This window comes from Lissotriton helveticus, chromosome 7 (genome assembly GCF_964261635.1).
Source record: "Lissotriton helveticus chromosome 7, aLisHel1.1, whole genome shotgun sequence".
In the NCBI taxonomy this organism is placed as follows: Eukaryota; Metazoa; Chordata; class Amphibia; order Caudata; family Salamandridae; genus Lissotriton; species Lissotriton helveticus.
In genome coordinates, this window is record NC_136068.1 from 1,726,738,966 (window position 1) to 1,726,761,405 (window position 22,440).

The following is a 22,440-nucleotide window of genomic DNA, read 5'->3' on the forward strand; positions in this document are numbered from 1 at the left end:
GTCTCCCCAAGTTACCGTTCTGGTACGAGGTACAGGTAGGAGGCAAATGTTAGCCGATCTCAGCAATCTTTTGGGGGTGTATAGTTGGAATGCCTCAATCAGGAATTTGGGTCCAGTGCCATGCACGGCCTTATAGGCAATGCAGAGGGCCTTGAACTTAATACGGCTCTCTACTCTAAGCCAGTGAAGCTGGCGGATGGCAAGGGTAGTAGGATGGCGGCGAGGGATATTTAGAAGAATTCTAGCAGCCGCATTCTGTACAGACTGTAACTTTGACAGCACAGATTTCTGGGTGTTAAGAAAAAGAGCATTCCCATAATCCATTTTAGAAAATACCAGAGTAGAGACTAGAGTCTTCCCAGCAGAAGGGGGGAGATAAGGCAGCAATTTCTTTATTTTCTTTAGCATAAAGAAAGCAGAGGAGACAACCTTGTTAACATGAAGGTTGAGGGTTAATTTGCTATCGAAGATAACTCCCAAGTTCCTTGCCTTTACCACTGGGACAGGTGGAGAGCCCAATTGTATGGGCCACCAGGTGGAAGACCATTCTGGGGCGAGATTGCCAAAGGTCATAACCTCGGTTTTATCCGAGTTGAGCCTTAGGCAATTGGAGGACATCCACTTACTGACCGCAAGCATTGCTTCCTGAAAGTTAGCTGCTACTTCTGTACCATTTTTATGGATCGCCAGTACCAATTGGGTATCGTCTGCATAAGAGGTTAATCGCACCCCATAGGCCTTTATTACCCTCGCTAAGTCCGTTACGTAGATGTTAAATAACGTGGGACTTAGCGAGGAGCCTTGTGGTACTCCACATGGTAGTGCAGAGACGGGAGAGTAGAAATTACCCAACTTGACTGTCTGGGTGCGGTCGGCGAGAAAAGATGAAATGAGTTCTCTTGCCGAACCGTCAATCCCCAGAGCTGTGACACGGTCGACCAGAATGATATGGTCGACCGTGTCAAATGCTGCGGATAGATCCAGATGAATCAAGATGGCCGTTCCTCCCTGATCCATGATGGTTCTGATTTCATCAGTAGCTTTTATTAGGGCAGTCTCCGTCCCATGTCCCTTCCTAAAGCCAAACTGGGTTTCGTCTAAGAGTTGGTGCGTGTCGACGAACTCTGAGAGCTGTATATTCATCAGGGCTTCACAGATTTTGGCTGGGAAAGGAAGACAGGCTATGGGTCTATAGCTGACGGGGGCGGAGGGATCTAATGAGGGCTTCTTCATAAGAGGCTTAATCACTGCCTTTTTCCACGGGGCCGGATAGCATCCAGTTTGAAAGGCAGTGTTGCAGATTTCCGTGAGTGGATGAGAAATCACCTCACTTAGAGTGGACATCACTGAGGGAGGACATGGGTCCAAGGGGATCCAGACTTGGTGATGGAAATGAGTCTGCTAATTTGGTCCTCTGAGGTGTCAGAAAATAAAGAAAAACGATCATGATTGATATGGAGGGGTTCCTTGTTACTGGCAGTGGATCTAGCCCCTGTGTCTCCACCAAAGGATGCATAAATATCTGCCACTTTAGTAGTAAAAAAAGTGGACAGTGCATTGCAGAACAGTTGGGAGGGTTCTGCTCCGCGACCTGATGGAGGTATAGATAGGGAGTTGACCACTGAGAACAATTCTCTGGCCGAATTCTTGGCATTGTCTATTTGGGTCGAGAAAAAAGTCGTTTTCCGACTAGTGATGGCCTTTTTATATATTGTTAAGGCATCTTTGTAGGATTGCCTAGCAGTAGGGCAATAGGATTTCCTCCAGCGTCTTTCTAAATTCCGACAATATTGTCGATGAAGTCTGAGCTCTTCTGTATACCATGCTGCTGAGGGCGACCTTCTATTAGGTTGGATAGACTTTTCTGGAGCGACCTGATCAGCAGCATTCCTAATCCAATCCTGGAAATCAGAAGCTGAGGAGGTAGAGTTAAACCCTGTGATAGAGGAGGATAATGTCAGAATATTTGCCATTTGAGGAATATCAGCATTCTTCCAGGCACGAGTTGCTGCCCTAGTGGGAGGTCTAGGAGCAGGGCGGTTGACTGAACGTGTCTCAATGCCAAATATAATGGCCCTATGATCAGTCCAGGTAAGGGGTAGAGTGTCTAGTATCGTGATAAGAGAGTTGTTAGTAAACACACCGTCTAGTGTGTCCCCCGCCTGGTGAGTAGATCCCTTTACCAATTGTTGAAGTCTCAAGGTAAGGAAGTCTGCAATTAGTTGGGAGGTGTCGCAATTTCCCTGTTCTTCCAGAGGGAAGTTGAAATCTCCCAGTACTGTGTAGTCAGCGGAGCCTATAATATAGTCGTTTAACTCAGAAAGGGACCCAAGAAAAGAATTCCGAGGTCCAGGGGGTCGATAGAGCAGAGTGCCTTTGAAAGTTTGTTTGCAATTAATATTGATTGCAAAGGTTGCAGCTTCATAATTGGTGGATGAAATGGGGTCAAGCGAAGTATGATACTGATTCTTATAGATTATAGCAAGTCCTCCACCTCTTCCTGTTTGTCTATCATGTCTCACAACGCTATAACCCTCCGGAGTAGCCTGACAGAAGTCAGGTCCCGAGCCCGCATCTCCCCAAGTTTCTGTAGCAAAGAGGAAATCGAGATCGTGCGTAATTATAAACTCACTAATATCTAAGCTATGACAAGGGAGAGAGCGTGTGTTGATTAACGCTGCTCGGCATCCCTGGAATAGGGTGATGGGCATGCAGGAGGGGGCTCCAACAGCTAATGAAATGGGTAGAAGTGGTGATGTTAATTGGTAATTACACCCAGGACACGGGGCAGGAATAGTACCCACAGCAGTAGGAGGAGGCAAGTGGATACAATGATGGCTAGGAAGGCCAGAATTGAGCAACCTGAGTTGGGCCGCTGAGTAGCGCACCGAGGGGCCAGGGGTCATGGCCCTGGGCCGTGTCCGGTCGCGGACGGGCGCAGACGGGCTTGGCTTAGGCACGGCTTTGGCGCGCGCCCGCTGCGCCAGCCCGCTGCGCCGTCTGGCCATGAAACTGCTTATATAGAAAGTAAAGGAGGGTGGTAGGCCGGCGCGACTAGAGCGCAGCCCCCGCCACACCAAAGATGGCGCCCGCCGTCGCTTGCAGCCGATTCAGTAACGACGGCTGGGCGAGGCAGGGAACAATAAAGTGCAGCGTGTAAGGGGTGTCAGTGTGCCTCTTCAATTCCCTTAATTGCTAAAAGATTTACAGCCCCCCAACAGGTAAAAAAGTTTACACAGATTTAAAAGGTTAAGAACAAATGTCAGAGGTAGATTAAAATTGTGAGCACAAGTTTATGGTCCAGCGCTAGCTCGCAGCCCTCGGTCTCACCAGGGAGAGCTAAAAGGCAGCGAGGCGCGATTCCGGTCAAACTAAATAGCTGAGGAGGGCGGGAGGCCGGCGCGACTAGAGCGCAGCCCCCGCCACACCTAAGATGGCGCCCGCCGTCGCTTGCAGCCGATTCAGTAACGACGGCTGGGCGAGGCAGGGAACAATAAAGTGCAGCGTGTAAGGGGTGTCAGTGTGCCTCTTCAATTCCCTTAATTGCTAAAAGATTTACAGCCCCCCAACAGGTAAAAAAGTTTACACAGATTTAAAAGGTTAAGAACAAATGTCAGAGGTAGATTAAAATTGTGAGCACAAGTTTATGGTCCAGCGCTAGCTCGCAGCCCTCGGTCTCACCAGGGAGAGCTAAAAGGCAGCGAGGCGCGATTCCGGTCAAACTAAATAGCTGAGGAGGGCGGGAGGCCGGCGCGACTAGAGCGCAGCCCCCGCCACACCTAAGATGGCGCCCGCCGTCGCTTGCAGCCGATTCAGTAACGACGGCTGGGCGAGGCAGGGAACAATAAAGTGCAGCGTGTAAGGGGTGTCAGTGTGCCTCTTCAATTCCCTTAATTGCTAAAAGATTTACAGCCCCCCAACAGGTAAAAAAGTTTACACAGATTTAAAAGGTTAAGAACAAATGTCAGAGGTAGATTAAAATTGTGAGCACAAGTTTATGGTCCAGCGCTAGCTCGCAGCCCTCGGTCTCACCAGGGAGAGCTAAAAGGCAGCGAGGCGCGATTCCGGTCAAACTAAATAGCTGAGGAGGGCGGGAGGCCGGTGCGACTAGAGCGCAGCCCCCGCCACACCTAAGATGGCGCCCGCCGTCGCTTGCAGCCGATTCAGTAACGACGGCTGGGCGAGGCAGGGAACAATAAAGTGCAGCGTGTAAGGGGTGTCAGTGTGCCTCTTCAATTCCCTTAATTGCTAAAAGATTTACAGCCCCCCAACAGGTAAAAAAGTTTACACAGATTTAAAAGGTTAAGAACAAATGTCAGAGGTAGATTAAAATTGTGAGCACAAGTTTATGGTCCAGCGCTAGCTCGCAGCCCTCGGTCTCACCAGGGAGAGCTAAAAGGCAGCGAGGCGCGATTCCGGTCAAACTAAATAGCTGAGGAGGGCGGGAGGCCGGCGCGACTAGAGCGCAGCCCCCGCCACACCTAAGATGGCGCCCGCCGTCGCTTGCAGCCGATTCAGTAACGACGGCTGGGCGAGGCAGGGAACAATAAAGTGCAGCGTGTAAGGGGTGTCAGTGTGCCTCTTCAATTCCCTTAATTGCTAAAAGATTTACAGCCCCCCAACAGGTAAAAAAGTTTACACAGATTTAAAAGGTTAAGAACAAATGTCAGAGGTAGATTAAAATTGTGAGCACAAGTTTATGGTCCAGCGCTAGCTCGCAGCCCTCGGTCTCACCAGGGAGAGCTAAAATTGTTGCCTCATTCCAAGAGGCTGGCAATGTTCCCTCTGTTGAAAATATATCATTAAACAGTTCCGTCATAAGGGTAGCTAGTTCTTCACATAGATGATTGTACAATTCATTTGGGAGTGAGTCTAGTCCAGCCGCCTTATTTTTCTTTAATTTCTTTAGCACTCCTAACACTTCTTCCTTAGTTATTTTCTTGTTGATCTCATCTCTTTGTTCTTGAGAGAATTTTGGAAGGTTTATTTTTTACAGCATGGATTGTACTTTGTCTTCCGCGGGTACTTCTTCCTCTGTACACAATTCACTAAAGAAAGCTACAAATTCTTTTCTGATGCCTTCTTCTTCAGTAGTGTATTGTTGATTTCCCACCTGAATCTTCCCTATTCTGTTACGTGTTATCTCAGTTGTGAGCTTCCACGCTAATAGCTTTCCGCACCCCTCTCTGTACTCGTAGTGTGATATTTTGCTTGCATCCCATTTATCCTTTACAATTGATTCAAGGAAATCTACCAGCTCCGTTTATTTTGAGTTCCTCTCTTCCTCGAATCTAGTTTTTGCTTTGAGGTTCAAAGTTCTGTTAAGTTCAAATTATGAATCTGTTATTCGTTCCTCTAGTTCTCGGATCATATTTCTTCTGGTCCTATTTCTGTAGGCCGCAAGGCTCATTATTTGACCTCTAATATAGGCTTTATATGCCTCAATTGCAATTTGCCTTGAGGTCCCTTCTTTGTTAATTTGATAGAAACCTTTAGCTTCCTTTGGCAGTTTTTCTAAGCAGCTTCCATCTAAGAAAGCTCCGCTGTCTACCGTCCATCTGGGTGTGGGTACTGCACTACTAAAATTAAGATGTAAGATCACTGCTGAGTGGTCCAATAGGTGTGCTGGTCTATGCTCTACTTTTTGTGCTGCTTTTGATTGGCCCTTATCTATTAAGAAGTAGTCTATCCTTGATGTGTGCCCCAACCTTTTGTTATGCAATGTGTATTTTTTGGAATTATTGCCTTTCTCCCGCCAGATATCCATAATACCGAGAACCTTAATACAATGGTTCACCCACTCCCTCATTCTCTTTGAGATGAAACACTTTCACACAAATTACCTTGGATTCGTAAAACTCATAAACAAAAAGAGGAGCAGGGAAGGCAATGTGTCTGTTCCCAATGCCCAGGGAAGGTGATGCGTTGTTTCCTTATGCTCAGGGAAGGTGATGCATCGGTTCCTTACTCCAAGGGAGGTGATGCGTCGGTTCCGGTGAACAACCTTTACAACTAAACTTTTACAACGCAATACCATTACAACGTGGTCATTACAACGCAAACTATTACAACGCATTGCTCTGGGGGGCGCTCTGGGATAGGGAATAGGTTAATTTACTATCCAATAACCTTCCCTAGTGTCCACGGGGACTGGAGTTGGAATAGTAAATTAAACTATTCACTATCCAATGCCCAAAATCATTATGCGTTGTAATGGACTGCGTTGTAAAACTTGCGATGTAAAGGTATGCGTTGTAAAAGTATGCGTTGTAACGTCATACATCCGTCGGTTCCTTACTGCCACGCAGAGTAGGTGATGCATTGGTTCCTTACGAAGCTGGGAGGAGAAGCGTTGGTTTCTTACTGTGTGGGAGGTGATGCGTCGGGTTTGTATTGCGGCCCCAGCGTTGATGTAGACATGGCGCCCGGGGTGAAGTGTGGGAATCGGGGAAGCATCGGTTCTCAAGGTGGCGGCGGCAATGGCGCTACATCGATCTCTCAAACCGTGGTCCTCCAATGCTTTGGTTTTGCAGCCACACAGCGGGACCAGCATCTGAATCAGTGTGGTGATATCAGACTTTAGAGATCTGTGCACGAGATTTGGCATGCAGCAATTTATCTGGTCATGGGCAGGCGTGCATCTGTTTCTTCAGCAGCATGATGGCGATACATGGAAATTCTTTCTGTCTGTGGTGATGTGTCGGAAACAGGTGCAGATGCATCACTCTGCCCATAGGGTGACACTTTTCCAGCTCCCAACAGCAGGAACAACGTTTAGAGGACAAACTTAGCAACAAGCACCACTTGGCAGGTCAGAACTCCCAGCAAAGAAGTTCAGGGGAGATGGTGGTAAAGTCTTTGTGGCCCTGAGACTTTGGAACAGGAAGCAAGCTCGCCTTCAAGCCCTTGGAGATATTCTTCAAGCAGGAGACACAGCACACATCAACGTCTTTGTCCTCTCCTTGGCAGAAACAGCCACTGCAGGCCAAACCCAGACAGCACACAGCAAAGGGGCAGTACTTCTCCAAGAGCTTTCCCAGCTTTTCTCCTAGGCAGAGGTTCTTCTTGAGTTGAGAAGTAATCTAAAGTTCTGGAGTCTGGACCCCAGTATTTATACACCATTTTCATTTGTTCTCTGGTAGCAGGGAGGATCTATGCTCAGTCAAAACCAGTTCTGTCCTCTCTGTCCAGCTTCCCGGCAGGAGATGGAGACAGCATTGTGTAAGGCAGACCAGGCCCATTCAGGTGAAAGGGAATTCCCTCCCTCTACTCTAAACGCAGCCCAGGTCTATTCAGCCTAGCCCTGACTCATACAGGATTGGCAGGACACACCTCAACCCCCCAGTGGCTATCTACAGTGAATGCACATCCCCTGCCCCCATCACTCCAAAGCAAGACAGTCAATCCACAAACCAGCAGAGGCACGCAGGATGGCTAAGCAAGAAAATACCCACTTTCTAAAAGTGGCATTTTCAGCACACAATATAAAAATCTTCTTCACTAAAAGATGCATTTTTTATCCTGAGTTCAGGCATTCTAAACTCCATCTTTCTAACTTGTCGCAATGGAAAGTTATTCTTATAAGATGTCATAAATGAACTCCCATACTAATGTATGGACAGATAGCCTTTCAGTAGTGAAAAGCGAAATTGACTATAGTTCACTATCAGGACATGTTACACACGTCAGGACATGTTCTTTCACATTCACTTCACCCTGCCCACAAGGGCACCTTGGACCTTCCATAGGGGTGACCCACATGTAAGAAAAGGGAAGCTTAGGGCCTGGCAAGTGGGTTAACTTACGAGAGCGACATGGCAGTCGCAAACAGCGCACAGACACTGCAGTGGCAGGTCTGAGAACCTTTTGCAAGGCTGCTTGTGTGGGTGGCACAATCAGTGCTGCAGGCCCACTAGCAGCATTTGGCTTAAGGCCCTGGGCACAAATAGTGCACTATACTAGGGACGTATTAGTAAGTCAAACAAGCCAATCATGGAAACACGAATCCATATTCACAATTTACAAAGGGAGCACTTGCACGTTGGCACAGATCAGCAGTGGCAAAGTGCCCAAAGCATCTAGACCAGCAAAACGAAGTCCAGCACACAACAAAGGCAGAGGCAAAACTACAGGGGAAAACCATGCCAGTGATGCAAGGTCTAACACCGACTCCTACTCATCCACCCTCCCAGATCCTCTTGTCATTCCTTTGACTACCTCCCTCCAAAAGCCTGGAAATACAAGCCTCAGCACATCAGGCCTCCTCCTTAGTTCTTGGATTCTGCAAGAAACGCGAGAACTAGCTCTTCACATAGCTCTGACCCTGGTTCGGCCCCTGCCTCTCCTGCCTCAAGAGCCAGGATACCCCCCCATGAGTGAGTTTTGTGCTATACAAATACACATAACATTGCACGTAGCAGTGTATGGTCCTGTTCCCCAAAGTGTATGAATTTACAGCTGAAGAGACCAGAAATCTGTCCTTTAATCAGTTTGCACAAAGTAAATATGATACTCTGCTCCATTGCTATGTGGGCAGGTGGATGTCCCTGTTCAGTCCATCTCTCCACTGACAGATCACCCTTCCCCACTCATTCCATGGACACCTAGATCATACATTCTGTGTCTGAGCAGGAACGCCATCCGCACCACAAACTATATGTTCACAGTCAAATATCAAGCAGAAAATACAACTCCTCCCTCCTTTCCTCCCATTACACACCCAACACAGCAAATTACAATAACATAATTGGAAAACAACACTTCTCCCTCTAAAGAACACAGCACCACAGGACATATTATCCACCATAAACCAGTAGAGTACAATGACAAACATAGCATCACAATATTGGCCTAAGACAGAAGGTAACCCTGCACCCTTTAGACACTGTAAGGAAAGGAATCTTCATAGGTACAAATGGTACAAAATCCCACCGCAAATTTGGAGATATTCTTCATGTGCACATTTATACACATAGGTATGCCCAATTTGTCAGTCTTACTAGTGAACAAAATATTTAGCAGCAGAGATGCTACATTTGCAGGTGCATGGAACAGAGACGCTACATTCGGAGGTGCACAACAGCTATACTTACCAACTCAACACATCCTCAGAAAGCAGAAGCTCTGTACAGTGGCAATTAATATTTTCAGCATATAAACTACCCTTACTGACGTAAAACAAGTAAATAAAACAGAAACTACACTGACAACAGTTTCAGGAAAGCAAAATCACCTGTGCCCATTGACACCATATATGGCAATCGAAGACTACACTCATTGACATACCCTTTCAGAGAAAACTAAACAGATAGCAATCTGCATTATCAAAGAACTGGCTAGACCAGTACTTGGTTGGTGTGGTTATCACAATTTCACAGGCAAAACCCATCCACAATCCTCATTCAGCAAATATTAATCAACATTAACCTCAAGGTGCAGTGCCTCTCAATACCATTCAAGGACACCATCCATCACAATACATGGGTACCCACCGCTACCATACAAGTAAAATGCACAGTAAGACACAAACTACCGTTCTCTTCTAAAGATGCAGTGGATTTTGCTACCACTGGACAGGAGTGTAGGAATATTTAAAACATCTGCTTGTCCAAGAGACAAAATGTTAATGAAATCTACTTGCCCTTTAAAAAATATCCACATGACCCAGCTGCTCTCCAACTCTACCAGAGGGGCTGGCCCAGACACATTACTATTTAACGATTTATTTGATTGAAACAGTCAAACAAAGGTAAAGCTTTTCAACAATGTCAAAGTACATTTTAATGAACAAAATAGATGCACGTGCCGTTAACAAGTTAACCTGACATCTTTTTGGGTCACAACATACGATAAGAACAATATGTTTGTTGGATTTAACTCCAATTATTTTATTTGCTTCTTATTTTATGAATTACTTTCTATTTGAACATATGATTTGTCAAACCTTATATTCACAATTGTCAAAAACAATTTTTCTATTTACAATAATACATTCAACATTTCTTCATTCAAACCTCAATCGTCCATCAATCATACCAGTACAGACAAAACAAAGAAAAATAAGCCAAAAATCAAAGAATTAAAAAGTGATAGGAATCAGTAAATTGTATATATATATTTTTTGGGGGGTTTAAAACATATATTGGCTTGTGTTGTGAATATTTAGATTCCAGCATATATTTAATCATTGATGTATCTCTGTTTTGTCTGTACTGGTATGATTGATGGACGATTTTTTGGTGAAGCAAACTCTGCTAAATGCTATGCTTTATGGGCTTTATGGTTCTCTTTTGATTTGATATTTGATGTTTTGGTCTGAAGCACTATGGAAACCTTCATACTATATATACCGTAAGGTACACAGACTTGCAGTAAGTTAGATTTCACGTCAAGGGGAATCTGACAACTCTATAATTAGAGTGATTAAATTTACATACACTAGTGGTACGGATGTCTATGTTTGGAGGATGTGTTTCAGAATGGCAGGTTTGGGGAATTTTGAGCACGTGCATAGGGTTAGGTCGGTGGCAGGGAAAGATGTCAGGACACATTGCTTTGGCATGGTGGAGGTGACAGGTATTTGGAGAAGGATGACTAGAAGAGAAGCTAAAAAATCTGAGAGGATATTGGTTGAAGTAAATGTGGGAGTATGTGAATCTGGAAGACTGGGGGATGTGTAGGGGATACTATCTGGTCTTTTTTCCACTGGCATGGATTTGAATGAGGGCAGGAAGCAAGAAGTATGGATTTGTATTCTCTCCACTGTGAACTGAACTGGGGAGTCTGCGAAGAAGCAGTGTTATGGCAATCACTAGGGCCTGGACATCAGTAAGTTGAAGGTGGTCTGGCTTGGCCTTGGGGGAATGATATGGCGTCAGCTACTATCCATATTTTGGAAATTGTGAGACTGGATTTTATTGTTGGACCCCTGGGGAAAAATCGTCTGGTATGAATGTCAGGTTGAAATAACTGAAAATGATGAAGGATTTGCTGGTGGTTCCAAGTCCAGTATGGATGGGGGGTGAGAAAAATAGCATCCCATGATAAGGCTAGGAAGGAGGTGAACAGGGAGGTAGCTGGTTTCTATAAGTGCCGGGAGGAGAACAGTTTGCCATATGGAAATGGCCTATAAGCTGCTCATGCTGTTATGGCAAGGCAGTCTTCATTTATTGGTTCTGGGGAACATAACTTACTTTATGAAAGTGATGAAAGCTCTGGATGAATGGACGACAGAGAGGCAAATTGGGAACTGGATGGGTATTTTTTAAGGGTGGGAGTATGGATTAGAGTTATTGTTAGAACACTTGGCTAGTGTTTACAGTGAATCCACAGGGGGTTACCAATGTGAGCTCTTCTTGCGTGGAATAAACCTGCATTTTCTACAAAGCACACGTGCCATTGTGTGACCCCTCTTCCAATATGAATTATTAGATTTAAAGCCTTGCGTGTGGAGCAAACTGATGTAAATGAGCAATGAGGTGTAAATTGCAGATATGAAATCAGACGGATAAAAAAACTTGTCCGGGGAGGTATGGTTTTTTAGTCATTTGAGGCATAAGGCATTTTTTAAAAGGCTAAAATTAGTTATAGAGAGAGCGATTTCTACCTAAATCCACACTCCCTTTCCATATCTGTTGACTTGGGCTTCCAATCTTCTCCGATGCATAAAACCTCTCCAATTTAATAATTCAATTCTAACATTTTGAGACGCATTGAAGTTTTTATATTATTCTATTTAAATGTGTGTGACTAGATATTCTATTTACAGACACATCTCATAATTCAAATAAATATATTTGTGTTCTAATAGGTCAAGAGACACTCCAAAAGGAGTTGCTGTTTGGACATTTACTTTTTCTCCCTCCATGATTGTGCACTGGTGTCAGAATAATTTGTATTGCAAGGAGACAATAAAAATGGTTTAAATATATATATATATATATATATATATATATATATATATATATATATATACATACATACATACATACATACATACATACATACATACATACAAAGTAATAGAAAATAATATTTGGAGGGGCAGAACATTTCTTGAAGAGATTAGAAACATTTTCATGCATAAATATTCAGTCTTTTGAGCAGTAAATTATTCTAAAACAGTCTTCTCCAGCAGCAGGTGTACCAGTGCAGGTAAATCTAGTAAGCTAGGTGAACGTTCTGGTTTATTATTGAACTCTAGAAGCCAATCAAAATGCAGTATTTTGTTACTGTACAGCTGTGTAATTTACAATGTGCAACACTTTTATACATTAGTCAACAACAAATGTATAGAGTGGCTCATGCTCAAGATCCATGTCTTCTTCAAACGCCCCCAAAACAACCAGTGTTCACAACCCATGATTGTGTGAGCCTTCCTTTTTGCAGGTTTGGGAATTTCTATTTTCTCTTTTTTTTATATTTGTCAATAAAAAGGAACATCAACATTTTCTGATTCACAGTTGCAGAAAATGGCAGCAGGAATCAAGGATAACAGCATAAATCGCGGAGTTCGGGTTCATACTAAGCAAAATCGCAAAGTTGCCAATACTGTAAATAACAAACGTAGCTTCACTGAGCAGTAAAAAAAAAACCCCAAAAACATAAATTATAGAACAATACAAAAATACAGAATCCCAATTGTGCCTGTACACTATGGGCATCATTATGATGGTGGGCTGATTTGGTCCGCCCGCCATCCTCACGGTAAAAGGGACCGCCCGCCGTATGTGCTGGGGTCCCTTGAGTGACATTATAATGCACCCGCCACACTTTCGGGCGCATCCTGCATTTTTAACATTGTGGCGGGTGGTGCTTTGCCAAAAATGCTTTGCCGCCGCAATGCCAAAAATGCATGTGGTGCATGTGCATGCTCAACGTGGCAGGCACCGCGCGGTGCCTGCCATGTTGTGCATGCACATGAAGGGGGGTACCATAAGTACCCCCCCATGTGCCCCGCCTAACCCCCCAACATCCTGGGGGCCTGCAACGGTTAGGATGTAGGGCGGATCGCCACTGCCATGCGGGCGGTGGCAATCCACCCTACATCCTAATGGGCCCCCTATATGTCCTCCAGGCAACCCCAAATAGAGTAAAACTGCTGCAGGGCTCCAATTCCCATAGCTCTAGCTAGAGCCTTCGCTCTTTCCCTTGTTTCTCTGACAATAGCCCACCACTTGGCAACTGAAGGAGGCTTGGGTGAGATCCAGACTCTGGCTATTGGAAGTTGAGCTGCTAATAGCATTATTACAATGATGGATCTATAGCCACCACTGTCCTCTTCATAGCCCATCATCGTCTCAGTTGTCGAGAAAGTGTATTCTCCCCCTAGTCGGAGCTTGATAGCAAATGATATCTTTTGCCAGACTGTTATTAGTTCAGGGCAGGTAAACCAGGGCCGGACTGGGAACCAAAACTGGCCCTGGCAAAGTGCTCGGCCGTCCCCCCACCACCCCCTGCTGCAAAAACGGCCCTGTAACAGAAATGGCCCCCAGAGGCCCAAAACTGGCCCCACCCGTGCGGCGCACCAGGGGATTGCCCAGTGCCCGCTACGGCCCGTCCCGCACTGCAGGTAACGAACATATGCACCAAGTCGGCTACAAGCATCCCATATTTAGGGCATTCACTACATGCCCCTCCAGATGTTCCCGCTTGAGAGCCCCCACCACGAGTCCATCTAGCTATCCTCTCCGGTGTATAGTATATCGCACATAAAAAACTGCTGAACTCTTAGATTTACTGAGTATACTGATCGCTCAATAACCTCAAATGCCATCCTGGAATTTCTATTCCCAAATATCTGTGTAGGTGCTGCTCAGTCAGAGATTCAGTCGTCTCTTAGGGAGAAGTCCGAAAATCCCACGCCTAAAATTATGCAAGTCCAATGACAGTATTACAAGAATACATACATTAATGTTAAAAAAAAAGCAGACATGGTAGCTGAGATTGCTTGAGGGTTTTTTCAATTCTGTGAGCAGAAAATGAAAGGAAACAGTATGCGGGACTAAATAGAGATGGAATGAAAATAAAAATGACTTTCAGAATCCAAAGCTTACAGTTTGAACTTAATTAAACAAGATGCAATCCGTGGAAGTTTTATACTTAATGACTCATTATTTGGGCAGGTTTTTCGCTTTTTCTGCTGTCAAACCATTTGAACAGACCTATCTCGAGTGTTGTGTTTAGTGTTTGTGTAACTCACGTTGAATGTTTAGATGCAGCGGTGGTGACTCTCCCGTCCCCACGTCATTGGCCGCGGTGCAGATGTAGGGTCCGCTGTCCCAGCTGATGTTGCTCAGGGTGAGCCTTGACGCGTAGCTCAGAGTGAGGTTCTTGTGTGGAGCCTCGAACCAGCGATAGGTCTTCGCTGCAGGATTTCCTCGACTAGAACACGATAATGTCACAGTGTCCCCTTCTTTAATGCTTTGATTAGGATAATATTCAGCAGCGGTGGTGTCCTTGGGGGCATCTGGGTAACAAAAAGACACCGTTAAAACACTAAAAATGATCAGTCCTACCTGTGATGAGTGCTATGTAGGGGCGATCTGTGTAAAGGTTACAACCCTGAGAAGCAGGAATGAAGCCTTCTACTGAGTGGGCTGAAAGGATGCCCTGGCTTGTTCTGCTGCGCCTGGAGGAATCAGGGCCCTGTAATGTCGCCAGGAGTGAATGCATGTGGAGGACTCAGCGCACATCTCACACATTTGTGATCCACATTTATTTTAAGGGCACCTTCCTCGTCCTCTCTCTTCAAGGCGATCCCACACCATGGAAACTTCATTATTGATTCCAAGGCTTTCCTTTCACTGTATCCTACTTTCTACTCTCACACTCCCAAATGTTTTTAATCTTCTTCTTTCTCCTCTCATAATAACAACACGTTGCTTCTATCACATTCACCCTCGCTGTCACTTGCTGTGCCTCATTATCTCGATGTGTCACTGTATCTCTTTGTCTTCCTTTAATTTTTTCTTTCTCTCTCTCGGTGTCACCATGCTCCATATGCCTGCTTGTCTGCCTTTCTTTCTCCTTCCCTTTCAGTCCATCAGTGTCTCCCTCAAGTTCCTCTTATGAGTCTTTCTCTTTTTTATTTAATGTCTAACTTAAATTAGTTTCGTTTTCTCTTTTGACCTTGTTTCTAAACTCACTTTCGTTTCTATCTTTCACCTTTTATTTTACTTCTCTATTTTTATATTGTGTGTTGTTTTATATGAAATGCCGTTCTGCTTTGTTATTATCTCTCTTCCTAGTTAGTCTATTTGATCACTCATTATTTCCCTTTCACCTTGTTTCCCTTATCCCGTTTCCCAATTTGTATGCCCAGTCATTCATTAGATTATACTTTACTCTCATTCATTTCTCCTTCTGCAACTTTGCTTATTTCTTTCTTTATTCATTTGTTTGTTTTAAATGCATTTATTTATTTCTAACACCACACTGTAACCAAGCAGTATTTTGACAACCAGTATTAGGGTGCTAGAAACTAGCACCAGCTGTTTATGAGCCATTGTATCTTGATATTTTTATTAGACATTTTTAGAATCACTTTTGCTGCCCACTGTTCAATACTTTTAAGGTTAGACAGCACATTGACAGCACCAGGCAAACCAATGCCATTCCACCCATCTTTCCACACGACACACCCGCATGCTCACATTGAAGGCATTGCCATTTGTGGTCGTCAGAGTCCTCGTTCAGCTCTCAACATAAACACTCAAAAAGACAGTGTGCTCCCCTTGAAATGCTCAGCCACACATAGGGACACTGTGTTCTCCTTCAAGTAAAAAATGCACTCAGTCACTCATGAACACAACGTGCTCCTCTTGAAATCCCTCAATTGAGAAGCACTCACGCCAGTTCACAAAATAACCAGTGCTAGAGTGCTTGTGCTCTCTTTCCTTTGAACATTATAACATTGGCTTACACCTAATTGGCATATTTAACTTACTTATAAGACCCTTGTAGAGTAGTATGCCATATAACCAGGGCCTATAAATTAAACACTGCTAATGGGCCCACAGCACTTGGTGCCACCCACTTAAGTAGTTGCTTAAAAATTGTCTGAGGATTGCCATTGCAGCCTGAATGCAGGTTTAAGCTTGCAATTCGATTTTGCAATATCAACCCCTTTCCAAGCCTTAAACTCTCCTTTTATGCCATATAAGTCACCCATGAGGTAGGTACCCCATAGTGCAGGGTATATTGCAATTAAAAGGTTGGACATGTTTTTTTTTACATTTTTCAATGTCCTAGTATTTGTTTTGCACTACTGTGAGGCCTAACTCTCCCAAAGGATAACATAGGTTTGCCTTTTTTCATTTAATATGTGCTAATGTTTAATTGGGAACAGGTAACCATTTCGTGTTTGGTCTCTGTAAATTGAACTTAGAAATCCTCTTTAAACATAAAGCCAGATTTTAAGTTACAATTTTGAAAATGGTACTTTTAGAAAAGTGCCATTTTCCTGCCCTATTTGGTGCCTGCAACCTGTTACTGTGTCACATGACTGGGTGTAGATGGCAGTTGGACTTAGTGTATTCCTCCAGGCAGCCACACAAAATAGGGATTAGGTGTGCCTCGATGGGCCATCAACTGACAGGATGGGATGGGGTTAGAGCTGGACACAGCCCTACTTGCAACTGGATAGGTAGTGCACTGTCTTCATACAAAGAACTTGTCACTGCTGAATTTTTTGTGCAGACAGTTTTGGATCCAGGGCAGCAGAAGCAGGAAAATTCAGGAACTTCAAAGGGAATTCTCTTGAAACGTCTCCTACTTTTAATAAGACACCAGGTATAAAAATAGGACCCTCAGACCTAGCATTCAGTTGACTTTCTCGACCTGCAGAAGGAGGCTGATGATTGCCTGCTGCTGTGGCCTGCTATGTACTACCCAAGACTAATTTGCTGCACCTTGAAGGACTGCTTTGCTGCCTTGAGCATGCTGTGCAGTCTCAAAGGCCTGCTTTGCTACTTGAGCCCTGTTCCATTGCTTGAACTCAGAGCTGCCAGAGTGACCCCAAAAGCCAGTTGGCTGGCCTCCGGATCAGAGCTTAGGGACAGAAAAAGCTCCAACCATCTTGAACCTGCACCTGAACCCAGCCTGAATAAGTCCTAACCCCCCAAGTGGTTCCCCTCCAGTCCTGGCCATCTTTGTACCACTTTGACTTCCAAAATATGAAAAGTTTCACCCCAAATTCATCCAGGCTCTCCCAGACGATGACACCTCCTTCTGGGACACCACCTGCCACCTATCTCCTCTGAACTTTACTTTCCTCGAGAATTTTCCTTCAAATTTATTGTAAATCCGACAGTAAGTACCAACCGGGCCCATCCACTTTTTCTATTTGTCTCGTAGTCCACTGCAGTTGGTCATATTTTTCAACTTTGAACCAGGCTTGCGCTACTAGATGTCCACTGTTAGTGCTTTCTATCTTAAATGATTAGATTTATGTAGTTTTGGTGTCAAGTAATGTATTCAAATTGACTTGATATTTCAAAATTGTCTAAGGAAATATTTTGTGTCATGTTTTCACAGTATTACTGTTTGTATGCCTCTAAGTTAACACTGACTGCTTTGTGGCAAGCTACCAGAGAATTAAGCACTGGTTAATTTAGTGACTTCTGTGTTTCACCCTGAGGGACTGGGGATGTTGCTTGAGCAAGATTAACACATAACTCAATCAAACAACCCAATTTCTCACATTTAAAAAACAGACATATACATAATATATATATATCTATCAGTTCAGTTCAGTTAGTCTTTATTCGATAATTCCAATCATAAAATACACAATACAACATAAAAGTGTCATATAAAAATATATCATCCTAAAAACTTGCAATACTCGCAAAATTTAATATCAACATTATCGAACGTTTCTAACAATTTGAACGATATAAATAAATATATTATATTATACACCCTTAAAACCATTTCATAACATTCGACCAGGGGAGCCTTCTTGCCAGGGGCATAATCAATCAACACATGCAATTCCTGAACCAGCCTCCAGGTTTTCCTTCTCAGTGCCCAGGACCAGCTAAGAAATTTCGCTATAGCAATGACAATGTATGCACGGGTGTTCGATACCAGAATACGCAAGGCTTTCATACATGATCTGGTACCAAGATTGGAACAAAGTGACTTAAGCCACCTGCGACGAGGACACTTTAAGCTGGGCACAAAAAGAGTATATGGGTTTACGACCCTTCCTTTAATGGGCACGAAGGGCAATTGAAATCTAAAGCCATATTCCATTTGCAGTAAAAGGTCTTAACGGAAGAGTACTTACTCTAAATTGGTGGTATAGTTTCCTATCACCAGGTTTTGTAATCAAATTCCAGTAGGCTTCTACTTCCGTCACAAGCTTGTGCTCCCGGAAGATGCCTGTGAGCGAACTACTGCTCACCGTCGACAGGGTCTTCTTAGTAATCATAACCCAGTAGAGTTTGTTATACTCATTTTTACTGGGAAATAAATTCCCTATTGGATCTTCCCACAAGTGGCGGAGCCCCATATCAAGCAAACTACTCTTGATCTTCTGTAACCATTTAATCTTTGAGGACAGGTCGGCTTGTCTAATAAGTATAAGAGCATTGGCGTAAGACGCCAATTCTGGTGTGGTCCAAATCCTCCTCCAGTAGGCTAAGAGTCTGAATCCTGCAACCTCATCTATAGAAAGACAGCCTAAATCTGACAATAAGGGCTTGATGGGGGTTGATTGAGGCAGGGCGGTCAGTGATCTCAGAAACTTATTTTGCGCAAGGACTAGGGGTGATACATTTTCAGACCCCCCAAAGTTCTGCACCATATATTATAGAAGCTCTGATCTTCCCGTTATAGACCGATAAAGCCGGCCCCACTGGTTTAGTATTTGAAAGTCTATATTCTTTAGGTAGGGCTCCTGCTAGCTGGTTGTGCCTGAGAACCAGAACATCTAACTGTGGGGTCCAGCTCATCTTCCTACCCATAGTCACTCCTAGATAGGTAAAGGTGTCCGTTTGTTCCAAAAGCACTTCATTCATTACTACTCTGCCTTTGTATTTATGCAGCACCATGAACTTGGTTTTGTCAACATTTATGACAAGTTCATGGTCATTGCAGAACTCTGTAAATCTGTCAAGGGCACGTTGCAGACCAGATTGAGTTTTAAATAAAATTAGAGTGTCGTCTTCAAACATTTAAAGAGGAACCCTTGAACCTGCAAGAGTTGGAGCATCTGTTGGAAAGTTGGTATAATACGAAATAACCTTATTTATAAACAAGGAGAATAGGGTGGGGGGAAGGACACACCCTTGCCGCACACCCTTATTTACTGGGAAACAATCTGTCAATTCGTCCTGCTGTCCCCACCTAACATGGGCATAATTTGCCTGTTAGACCTGGCATCCTTGGTGTGGTTCCCCCCTATCTTTTTGCCTCTACCTCCTGTATTTTTGATGCTGTGCTGGATTTTGCTTTTTGCTGGTTTATATGTTTGGACACTCTGTCACTGCTGATCAGTGTCAGAGTGTAAGTGCTCCCTGTGTAAATTATTATTGTGATTGGATATACATGATTGACATATTTGTATCACCAAGAAGTCCCTAGTAAAGTGCACTGGGTGTGCCAGGGCTGGTGCTGACAAATGCTACTAGTGGGCCTGCAGTACTGATTGTGCCACCCACATGAGTAGCCCTACAATGGTGTCTCAGGCCTGCCACCGCAGTGCCTGTGTGCAGTCTGTGAACTGCCATATCCTTTTGGTCAGTGTCCCCACTGACCAGTAGTCAATGGGAAATCCCTGGGTCTATTCTCGAGTATAGACTATTTAACTTGCGCAACACTCTATCTCTGCATTCAATCCTCAAGTTTGAACGGAGTCAATTAATTAATATAAAAAAAGAAATTTAAATTTCCACACTAAAATATGAACGTTCACAATCTTTTTAATTGAAATATAAAACAATACATATCAATTGACAAATTAAAATTTCAAAGAGTAATCTTTGAAAAGAATCTCTCTTTAAAACACAAGGCAAGTAATAAAAACAAAACATTACAGTTGATCACATACATACTGACATTAACTTAAATAATTACACACCCACAGTATACATCATAAGCAGGATCTGTAAATAAAAAATTATAACTAGTCACAAAGTAGAATATACAACAAAAAAGACAAACCCCTATAAATTGTGGTTAACTGATATCTTTACCACCTTTGGTAGCTGGATCCAGAGGTCATTAAATAATCAAACCGTGACGTCAAATGTACCACTTATGCGTGCATATCACTTGCTCACTAGACCTTTCTTTGGATTCTAAATTGGACAAAGTGCGTCGACGCGTTTCGGTGCAAGGAACAAAGAGATATTGCAGCACCTTCCTCAGGACTTGCCGTTTCTTTAGGGGTCACCGGCTTCAGAGAATGTTGCTTTACACCCTTTCGTAGGGCATTACAACAGTGTATCATATACGATGTAGTTGGTGGAATAACCTGTCATCTTCCGAGGATGGTCTCCCGGTCTCTCTTTTAAATATACACTTGAAGAGAAGGGAAACCTGGGGCCTCTTATCTTCCTAGTTTATCAGAGATACCACTTTTGCCTTCTTTCGCCTTCTTTATCACGGCTTATAGAAGTTCTTGCATCCACTCTTGGATGGATAGTGGAAAGTTGATCCGAACTTTGTTTGGTTGGTAGCGGAAATTCTAGGTTCCTTCATTAATGACCATATTTATCTCAAACTTTTAAAAACATATCTTGAACGGGCATACACCAACTTAACATCCACCTTGAACTGGATATGTTCGTTATATGGCGCGGGTTCTGCTTCTGCCTCGTTCGATCTCCTCTGACCAGGCCTAACCTTTCCCTTTCTGTGCACATTGGTCACACCTATGGAAGGCCCAAGGTACACCCTTGGGCAGGGTGCAGTGTATGTGAAAGGTAGAGCATGTACTTGTGCAGGTGACATGCTCTGGAAGTGAAATACAGCCATTTTCGTTTTTCACTCCTGCAAGGCTATCTTGCTCCATAGACTATCATGGGGGATGCTGGCTACAGTGGCTACCGGCATATCTTCCCATAAGAGCAAGATAGGACATAAAAGTCTGGTATCCCTGAACTCAGAATTTAATAACACATCATTTAGGAAAGGTGTTTTTTAACTCCTGTGTTTTAGAATAGCACTTTTAGAAAGTTGCTGTTCTCTTGTCTGACCTTTCTGTGTGCCTTGGACTGTTTGTGAATTGACTGTCTGGTTTGAGAGTGACAGGGGCTGGAGATTCCCCAGGAGGCTGGCTGAGTCAGCCCTAGGCTGAATGACTGCCTTTGAAACTTGAGTGGTGGGAGGAGATAGCACCTGGGCCTGAATAGGACTGTGCCTGCCTTCCACAATGCTGGCTCCACCTCCTGCTGGGCGGCTGACAACCCTGCCCTTCACTCTGAAAGGAAAGGAGAAGCCAGGAAAACAAAGTGCTCAAGTAACACCCAGAACTGGTTCAGACCGAGCAGAGAGCCCTCCTGCACAAAGGGAACAAAGACTTTTGGGGGTATAAGTACAAGACCCCTAACTACAGAAAATTAGGTCATCCTGGAATCAAGAAGGAACCTCTGCCAAGGAGAAAGCTGAAACTAAAGAAGGAAGACTGTCCTGCTGTTGGTCTCCTGGACTGACCTGCTGTTGCTTTGCTGCCAAGGAGAGGGGCATGACTTTGCTTTGTGCTGTGTCCCCTTGCTTGAAGGAATCCCCAAGGGTCTGAGAAGAGCTGGCTCCCTGTTTTGAAGTCCCAGGAGCAAAAGGACTTCACCCCAGCTTCCCTGAGCTTTGCTGAGAGAGCTCTGTCCTTCCTGGAGTGCTTGGCCCAAGTATGGTGCCGCCGGAAGTTCTACCTGTGTTGAGGAGCTGGAAATCAAGCTTTTAAAGACTCTGCTACAGAAAATCTATTGCAAACCCGGCAGAGCGAGAAAATTCCCCCGCTACGAATACCGAGATCGTCGCAGCGCCTGTCGCCGCTGCCTGAAGACGTCGCATCCTTCGTTAGCGGGAAGATTTCCGCCGCTGCGAACATCGTCGCAGAGCCTGTCATCGCTGGGTGAAATCATCGTATCACGTCACTGCGAGAATCGTCGCAGAGCCATCGCATCAAGGAGCTGCGAGAGAAAGATCGCCGCTGGACCACGCATTGTCGCCCCGGAGATCGTCGCAACACCCGAGAATCATCGCATCGTGCCTTTGCAGGAGAAAACTTCCTACAGAACCTACACACCAGAATCCATACAAGTGGCCTTCCTCCCCATGCAGGCCGGATTCGTCGCAACATGACTGCTGCTACAGCAGGGCTGTCGCTGATGCCTCCCCAGGGTCTCAGGAGCAACGCATCGCTTGTTATTCACCGCTACAGCTTCTGTGCTTGGAACTTTTTATCGCTAACAAAGGTACTGTGGCTAAAAC

General features: G+C 44.4%; 1 protein-coding gene across 1 annotated transcript in view; it reads right to left on the reverse strand.

Annotated features, from left to right (window-relative positions):
* The window catches only part of LOC144767649 (B-cell receptor CD22-like), a 242,245-nt gene that overhangs the window by 72,026 nt on the left and 147,779 nt on the right, over positions 1-22,440 (reverse strand). Inside the window, exon 5 of the mRNA XM_078651048.1 lies at positions 14,201-14,467. Within this exon, the coding sequence (XP_078507174.1) occupies positions 14,201-14,467 (267 nt within the window). The remainder of the gene's footprint in view (positions 1-14,200; positions 14,468-22,440) is intronic.